The 9,234-nt window shown below is 37.9% G+C and overlaps 1 protein-coding gene across 1 annotated transcript in view; it reads left to right on the top strand.

The window, feature by feature from the left end:
* Positions 1 to 9,234, top strand: part of PRKAR2B (protein kinase, cAMP-dependent, regulatory, type II, beta) — a 63,660-nt gene that overhangs the window by 45,076 nt on the left and 9,350 nt on the right. The window contains exon 4 of the mRNA XM_009328369.1: positions 8,798 to 8,904. Within this exon, the coding sequence (XP_009326644.1) occupies positions 8,798 to 8,904 (107 nt within the window). The remainder of the gene's footprint in view (positions 1 to 8,797; positions 8,905 to 9,234) is intronic.

Below are 9,234 nucleotides of genomic sequence, written 5' to 3'. Positions count from 1 at the left end.
CTCTTTGGCTACTTTTTAGAGGGCCAGATCAGGAATGAATCAAGAGAAATTCCAGGAGCAGAACTGTGTGGATGAGTGAATTAGAAGAGAGAAAGTTGCATTCAGATGTTCATTTTCCTCTCCCTATGCTATTAATCTAACCTATGTTAGATTAACTCATTCCTGTTCTAAAGCACCTCTTCCTGTTCTTCCCAGAAGAGCCTCTTCCTATTAGACCACAGTATTATTTATTGTTCTTCTCAATTGCCTGCTACACCATTGCCAGAAATCCTAATATTACTTTTGTTCTCCCAGGATTGCCATGGTGTGCCTGGCTGCTTGCTCTACATGCGTGCACAAAGCATGTTACCACACCTTCTCCTTTGTGCTCCAGGTGCTGAAGGTTACTGGCGGTGGAATCAGGAGCTGCATGCCCTCTTTGCCCTCCACCTTCATTTTGTTATAAGCCAGCAAGGAGAAAACAAGATGATGACCAGATGCCTTGGGCCATTACTGAGGATAAGCCCCAAGTCGCTATTACTGGAGTTTGTCTCTGTTCAGCCTAACAACTGTTTTATCACTGGGGGAATAGCAGTAGCAGCAGCTCATCTAGTGGCCAACGCAGCCTTCTACACTTCCTTTTTACAATGCAGTTCGGAGAAGTTATTCTTTTGGTTTTGTCTTTTAAGATGAAACTTTGCTGGGGCTGATTAACAACAGGCTATTTGGTTTGGCTGTGATGCCCCATAGGCCAGTAGTTAAAAAACCTGATAAACCTATTATCAGAGTAACAGGGTGGCTTAAGGGACTGGTACCATCAAAGCTGTGCCACACCCTTGCACTTAAAGTTTGAATCCTTTCTTTCGCAAAAATTCACAAGCAGTGTTAGATCATCTGTTCTCTTTCAGGGAAATTTTATTTTGGAGAGCTTTGCCCTGCTAATGCTTGTAGAGAATATTTCAAATAGGTCTTGACCCTTTTCTAAAAGGTAATAAATTATACATACTCTTCACAAATATGCAAGAGCAAAATCTGGGCATAGTGCCACTCATGCACCTGGGGAATTATTATAAGAGAGCACAAATATTGATTAATCAATTAGAATTGATTAACTCGAAGGAAGATGAAAGAAAGCATAATGCAACTGTGTTTTATGAATAGTGGACTCTCATACTTAAGGCCAAAGCATTCCTTGAAAAGTGCTACTAACAGAAGATTCTCATAATGCTCTTACGTTCTTAAATTCTGGCGAAGAATTAGGACTACAGATGTTGGAGCAATTAATGGGAATACATATATACATATATGAGCGAGCCCAGAATGCCTGAACATGTTAATAGTCTGCCCTCTTAGATGGCATAAAACTCTTTGCAAACTAATAGGTTCCCAAACAAATAGAACTGCACTTAATCCTCTGTTTTTTCCTAAGGCAAAACTAATACTTATATCAGATCTACCAAACAGCGATTCCCTCCACCTTGCCTATTGTATGAGAAATGGTGTGGCCAGCAAGAGTAGGGCAGTGATTGTCCCCCTGTACTCGGCACTGGTGAGGCCGCACCTCGAATACTGTGTTCAGTTTTGCGCCCCTTACTACAAGAAAGACATTGAGATGTTGGAGCATGTCCAGAGAAGGGCAACGAAGCTGGTGAAGGGTCTGGAGAACAAGTCTTATGAGGAGCGGCTGAGGGAACTGGGACTGTTCAGCCTGGAGAAAAGGAGGCTGAGGGGAGACCTCATCGCTCTCTACAACTCCCCGAAAGGAGGTTGTAGCGAGGTGGGTGTTGGTCTCTTCTCCCAAGTAACAAGCAATAGGACGAGAGGAAATGGCCTCAAGTTGCGCCAGGGGAGGTTTAGACTGGACATGAGGAAAAATTCTTTACTGAAAGGGTTGTCAAGCATTGGAACAGGCTGCCTGGGGAAGTGGTGGAGTCACCATCCCTGGAAGTATTTAAAAGACGGGTAGATGTGGCGCTTAGGGACACGGTTTAGTGATGCACTTGGCAGTGTTAGGTTTATGGTTGGACTCAATGATCTCAAAGGTCTTTTCCAACCTAAATAATTCTATGATTCTATAATCAGTTATTGAAGATGTTCTGCAAAAGAACTGCCCAATGTAAGGTGCCTTCATCTTTGGCTTAAGAATTTTGGAAACTATTTGCAACTCTGAATTATTTCTGCTCTATTTTAGCAAACTGCTAAAAAGAATCAGCCAACTTGCTCAGAGGGCTAGTTACAAAATATAAAAAGTGTTACTGAGCCTGACTAATGGGCATGTGCATGATATTTGAGAGGCAGAATACTAACTTAACATATTAACTCTGTGGAGGAATGTTAAGGTATAGTTTCAAGGAAAATATTGTTGCTTGAAAATATTGATTATACATCAAAATACAAATTGGATTCTTTGATAGTGAAGAAATAAATGCCTTTTGATTAGTTTACAAGTGGATATTACACAAGGGAGCTAAACATTTTGAATTGGATCAATAGTGCTGCTAACATTTATATCGGAGTTCCAGGGGAGTATATGTACATGGTTTTGTTCTGAAAAACAAATGTGGAGACCTGTAGACATGAATTGTGTAATTTACTCTTCTTCTCCAAGATCCTGACTTGTTGATTAAGAACTCCTTTTCTTCCCATGGTTTCCCTGCCTATGTTTTGCTAACTTTTTCTCTCCACCCCCATCCCCACCCCTTCCTATTCTGGTATTCTGTCTGCTTCATTACCTTCTTAATATCATGCTGAGCATTAATTTGTTGATATTTCATATTACTCAAAGTGAGGATAAGGTGGTCAACAGGATGCCATTTTAACTTGGGCTCATTTTAGTAAAATGGTTGTAGGAGTAAAGAATAAAGTGGTTGATGAACTCAATAGGAGAACTGTGGATTCACTTTGTGCATATGATAGTCTTATGGCTGTGTCTCAGAACATTATAATTTTTACAAGTTATATGAGATAGGCAAGTCTTGTTACTGCTGTTGTACTGAACTGCAAGGCAATCTCATGCCTGCTTAGATTGTGCAGAATGTCCTGACTCTAGAAGGGAAATTAACGGAGATTTCCTGTCTACGAGGGAGCACTCCAGCAGCACACTCATCCTTCTTTTGCAGGATTCCCAAAGCATATATAATCCAAACATACCATCCAATACTTTTGGGATTTACTGCATCCAGCTTAATAGCTGGCTTTTACCAGCTCCTGTCAAATGCCAGATTACGATTGTCTCAGTTTGCTGTCAGAAGCCACATCACATTAACTGTAGAAATGTAGCTGTGCCTTCTATCTCCTGAATTCCTTTTCTTAAATAGTGGAGAAGGATATTTTTCAGAAGTTACTTTTTACATTTGACATTGTCATGACTTCAAGTGATGATCGTGTCCTACTTTCCATTTTATCTACAGTGCCTTCATTGATTCCGAATGGGTAGCACTTTGTCAAACAACAAATGTTTGTATTAGCAGTTTAAACATTGATGCTTCTTGGAAGCCCCAGAGTGTTTGACTGGTTGAGTTTAGTACGGAGGACTTTGTTCTTTTTCCTTTACAAAATAGCTCACAGTAAATTTATAAATTGATATTAAGAAGACTGTACCTGGCACAGTGGTAGCAAATCACTTGGTAGTCTGGCAGTTAAAAGAGCCATTGGCATTTGGGAAGGATATGTCATGGTCTACCAGCTCTCCTGAATGAATCAAAAGCTGTCTTGCAAGGACATAAAAGTGACTGGATTTTTAATGTGTGAAATGTATGCTAAATAAAATGCAGTATAATAAAATTATACTCAATGTCCATTATCTAACTGATTATTTTTTTTCAAGGAATTGTCTTGAGATGTAATTGCCGTGTTTATTTTGTTGACTTGAAAGAAATTGAGGCTAACATACTATTCACAAATAATGCAATATGCATCTCGAGGACAGTACTTTACGTGATTCAAAGTATACGTTAAGAGAGTTGTGAGTGATTATTTGCAGTTTTTTCACTTGACCTGGCAAGAAGGATGGACACTGTTCCAGGGGGATGTCCTTGGTAAACCAGTTATCATTCCTGTGTGGGGCTTTGTTCTTCTGAATCTCATGTCATGTCTTTTGTTTATAACTGATTGTAAACATGCACACAATTTTGTACATTTCAGATATGAAATGGCAATACATCAGGCTTGCACACATCTTACTTATGCATGGGTATCACCACAGACCTAGATTCATAAAGGTACCTAGAATCTGAGTTGCACTTTAGGCACAATAAAATATTTCTTAACTCATAACAGAGTGATTCATAAAACCTCTGCTTAGGTGCTATGCTGTTCATAGGCACCATGATAAGTACCAGAGGTATTTTTTGACATTAAAGTTCTGCTATGCTAGAGGTTCATGTGGCTACCATGGGATAAAGGGGAAGAGGGGGCAACTGTTTTTTGCCACAAGTGTGTAGTGATTAGAATACTTAGCACATGAAGACTGTCTCAGAGGATCAGGCTCCTAGTGAAATGTTGAGAAGAGCATCTGTGTAACTGTTGTTGAGGGGAGAGAGCTCGCAGGAGCACAGCAAAGACAACAAACTAGCAGAGACTTTGCAGTTGAGGTAGTTTGTGCAGATGAGAGTTTGAAGGGGAACTGGAAACAGTGCGCAAGACAGTGTGGGGCTGCTAGAGTTGGTACAATGACACAATGCGCACAAACTGAAATACAAAAAAATCTGTTTAAGAAAAGCCTTTTTTACTGTGAGGGTGGTCAAATGCTGGAACAGGTGGCCCAGGGAGGTTGTGGAGTTGATTTACATGTTTTAGGACTAAAGAGCTAAGAATACCTGCTAACTGTTTTTTTACTAGTTACCAGTCATAGTAGCATGTCCTTCATATTAAATGTTTCCTTAGTTCAGTATTTTGAAGGCTTTAATTACAGGGAAGATGTCACTTGATTGACTAGAAATACAGATTTTGTTTGTCAGGAAATTAAGAAGGATGCCCAAAGGCAGAGTTTGACTGACTGCAGTAGATTATTTTGAAATTTTCCATTCCTGTCACCTTTATTCAGTTCAGTAATCGGTAACAACAAACTAGATCAGAGGACATTCTCTGTCCCTGAAGCCATGCAGTGCAGTATGACATACATACAGCTAAACTCTCTCACACCTTCCTCTCCTCCTAACTCCACCATACCAAGCAACTAATCAGCGTGGTTTTACCTGTACTGGGAAGAAGCCCTGGCTCAAGCATTCCTCCAAGCCATGACCAGGGTTTGTCAGGAGAGTGCTAGTTGGCACAAGCCAAAACTGTACCAGCTGTGCTGACAATTGCACCAAGAGCAAACCAGCCCAGACTATACCATGTCAGTGCTTGAGTCTATCCCCTGGTCCTGTTGAGTTTGTACTTCATAGTTGTAATCTCTGATTCCAACTGATCTAAATATGCAAAAGAACTTCACTAGCACAGTTTATTTAAGTTGGTATAAAACTAGGGTAGGTACCATCTTGGTCTAAGTAAGAGAGGGAAGAAAACCACATCATCTCCACTTTAGATGATATGAGAGGATATATCATGCTGGCTGATGCTGATAAGGGAGCTAATGCTCCTTTGCAATCCTGCTTTCCAGCAGTTAAATCCACACTTGAAAGCAAGGGTGATTGAGACATTAATGATGGCTGTAAGTGTGGCATGTTTATTCACATTTCCCATTCAGCCTCCTCACTTTTAAGGAAGTTTAAATATTTTCTCTGTCACAAAGGATAGTGATCAAAGTGTGCTTTCATGGCAACAACCCAAGGTTCCCATAATTTTCTCAAAAATGTTCCTTTTTTGAAGCATTTCCATGCTTCACAGTTTAGAATGAAAAAAAAAAATCCATTGCATGTATTAACCAGAGTATGTAAATAAACATTACATAAACAATCAAATCTCAAATCATTTAAACTTCAGTTTTGGTTCTTTATAGTTGTAGAGTGCATTATTCTTAAGAAAAATAGATGCTTTATTATATTTGAAAAAACTATATTAAGATAATGAAATTCTAGCAGAAATCACGAAGATTGTACAACATACATGTTTAATACTTCAGATTCTTTATAAATTTTATTTCTGTTAAAAAGTTTATCATGTTTTTAAAGTGTCATTCTTTAGAATATTGATTGCCAGATTGCCACGGCATTACACACAGCAGATTTACAAACATGTATAAAAAACCTCTTCCTGTTTTCATTTTATATGTATTTTTTAAAGCTAGAACTGCTTTAAGGAAGAAGAGCTTTCAGACTGCACCATTTTACAAAATACCAGAATTAATTCTGTGTATGATAAGAGATCTACTTTTTAATTCTAAAATTACCCATCTTTATCCTTTCAAAGTAACTACAGAGGGTGCCAGTAAATTGAGCCTCAGTCTGGCAGAGAATCAAGAGGATTCACGTAGAGGGGCAAGCAAGTTCTGTAAGTCTCACAGTAATAGCAAAAAACACGTGCCTGGTTTGGTTATTGCAGTCTGCTCTATCTTAATTTTATGTAGAAAGCTTTGGGAAAGGGACCAGTTGTCTTTAAGTTAGTTGCAATTTATTTAGAAAGTTAAAATACATGTGCAATACTTCAGTAGATAATAGACAGCTCTCAAATGTATTGAATACCTTCAAGTGTTTGAAACATTTTTTTAAAAGGGAATTGTATCTGTGAACTCTACTCTGTTGTCTAAAAAAGTCATAGATTTACCTACCAGAAAAGTTGTGTTTTGGTGACCTTGATTCATAATTATGAGATTGAAAATGTTTTAACCTGAAATCTGAGATGAAGCACACTGAATGAAGATTATAACTGTACGTATTATTCCTTCAGTACCGTCTTTTTAGTTTAATCTTTTTTCCAAGATGTCTTGGGAGTATTTTAATTTCCAAGGATCAGGGCCCATATAATACATTTTGCTTGCATTGCTTGCATTTAGAGGATAACATATACCCTCTACCCTCCCATAAAGTGTGGAGCATTCTGCATGTTCTTACTTGTTTTCAAATGGCAGCCAAGGGCTGTTGGTTGGAGAGCCACTTTCCCAATTCAGATGTAAAGCAAGGAGAAGGTAATGTGCTGCTTCAAATGCTTTAGACAACTAACTGACATTAGGTCAGTTTTGCAGATTCTGTGGGAGCTCCTTTTAGTTTACACAGGGAGAACTGAAAAGACTGAAGTAATATTGCCTATTAATTTAAGCATGAAAGTTTTTAAGAGGCAACTCCTGTACCTAATTTTCAGTCTCTCCCCATGGCACCCACACACACTTTTCTCTTTCTCTGAAATAAACTATAACCCATTCACTGATAGTAAAATGATCCTTCTTTTTTGTAAATACATACCTGTCTATACTAAAAAAGGTACTAAATAGAGACATAGTTAAATGATTCCTTGCTGGCCTAGGTAGGTTGCATGATGTCTTACTGTATTTTACCATGATCAGCTGTACTGAGGATGGATGCTGCCATTCTGTTGTTCTTTGTGCCCACACACAAAGAACTCTGTGAAGTAAAATTGTATTTAGCTTCCATTTTTTAAAAAGGCTTGGATAACATGGTACTGCTGATATTTTTAAAAGCTTTAAGTAAGAGAAGAAATTCAGTAAAATAAGGATGGAATTCATTCCACCTAATTTTATCTGTTTAAAAATTAAGTGTCTAACTGTGAGTTACAGTAGATCTCTCTATTATCAGAGGAAAGAAAGGGGAATCTCTAGAGAATGATTCTGAGCTATCTTGTATGGTTATCTCTGTCCATGGGCTGCAGAAGGACTCCAGAGGACTGGCTTAGGCTGGTCTTGTTTGGAAAGGCAAATGCCATCTTTCAGTGGCTGGAAATGCTCTGAATTGAACCACTGTAAAATGCGTGCGGATCTAAATCTACAGGTTTTTCTTTACCGTGGTTTGCACTAGAACGTGTTTGTTTCAGTATGATACATACTGAATAAGCTTCAAAAAGTAGAGGATAATATTGTGTTTATTGTCAGAATTTTAGGCATATTGCTGGATAAATGGAAAATAAAATTTAAATTATTAAGTTATCTTTTTAGGATTCGTTATCATTAATCCACAATGAGCTGTGTTTGGTTTTTTTAGATGTGAATGGTTAAGTTTTAGCAGATTTACACCAAACAAGACAAATTATGTAATTAGTGATTTGTTTTTGTTATTAGACAGTCATAATTCAGATTATGACATTTTGTTAGTCTGTTAACATTCCTCTCTAAACATTCATATTCCATTCAAATTAATGAAGTAGTTTTATAGCCCTGTGTAAATCCCTACTTCCCAATAAGTCTAGCATTTACTTACTCAATCAAAGCACTGCAGGCCTTTACGATTACATCTATCCCATCATTGTGCAGGCATTGTATACTTTAGATTTTCAAAATACTTTACAATCATTTTGAAACTTTAAATTCTGTAAAATAGTTACAAAGACAAAAACAGGTAAGTGTATTGTTTGCAATAAGGGATACAGTTTTTTCTTTTAACTGTATAATGTTACGCAATTGTGAAGGGTGAAATTCTATCTTTGGATTCTCGTGAGCAATTTATATTGTAGACAAGATCTATGTTATCATTGGCAGGGACAAGAAGGGAAGCTGGGCTCTGAACACTGGAAGAGGAAAAAGCTAACACTGAATACTAAATAAAACTGTCTTTCTGATTGATCCATGCATTTCTGTAGCATGAGTATTTTCCATCCATGAACATTTTTTATCTGCATATTGGGAGGCTGGGCAGTTAGTTAATTTGAAAAGTATAATTTTAAAAGCAGATGATAATTTCTTGTCTTTTGTCTGTGTTCTTTTAAATAGGAACAGATGTCTCAGGTGTTAGATGCGATGTTTGAAAAGCTGGTTGAAGGAGGGGAACATGTCATTGATCAAGGGGATGATGGTGACAACTTCTACGTCATTGACAGGTGAATCGCTGTGTCTTCTTATAGCAAAAGTATTATGCAAAAGTCCATTGAGAAAAATCTATTTATTTACATACATGTATTTAACTCTTTGTTGTGGTTTAACCTGTCGGCAACTGAGTACCACACAGCTGCTCGCTCACTTCTCCCTCCCCGCCCCCGGTGGGATGGGGGAGAGAATTAGAAGAGTAGAAGTGAGGAAAAACTCGTGAGTTGAGATAAAAACAGTTTAATAATTGAAATAAAATAACAACAACAATAATAATAATGTAATAATAATGTAATAATAATGTGTCGTGGTTTAACCTCAGTTGGCAACTAAGCACCACGCAG

This window comes from Pygoscelis adeliae, unplaced genomic scaffold (assembly GCF_000699105.1).
Source record: "Pygoscelis adeliae isolate BGI_AS28 unplaced genomic scaffold, ASM69910v1 Scaffold267, whole genome shotgun sequence".
Taxonomy (NCBI): Eukaryota; Metazoa; Chordata; class Aves; order Sphenisciformes; family Spheniscidae; genus Pygoscelis; species Pygoscelis adeliae.
This window is presented reverse-complemented; position numbering and strand designations above follow the sequence as displayed.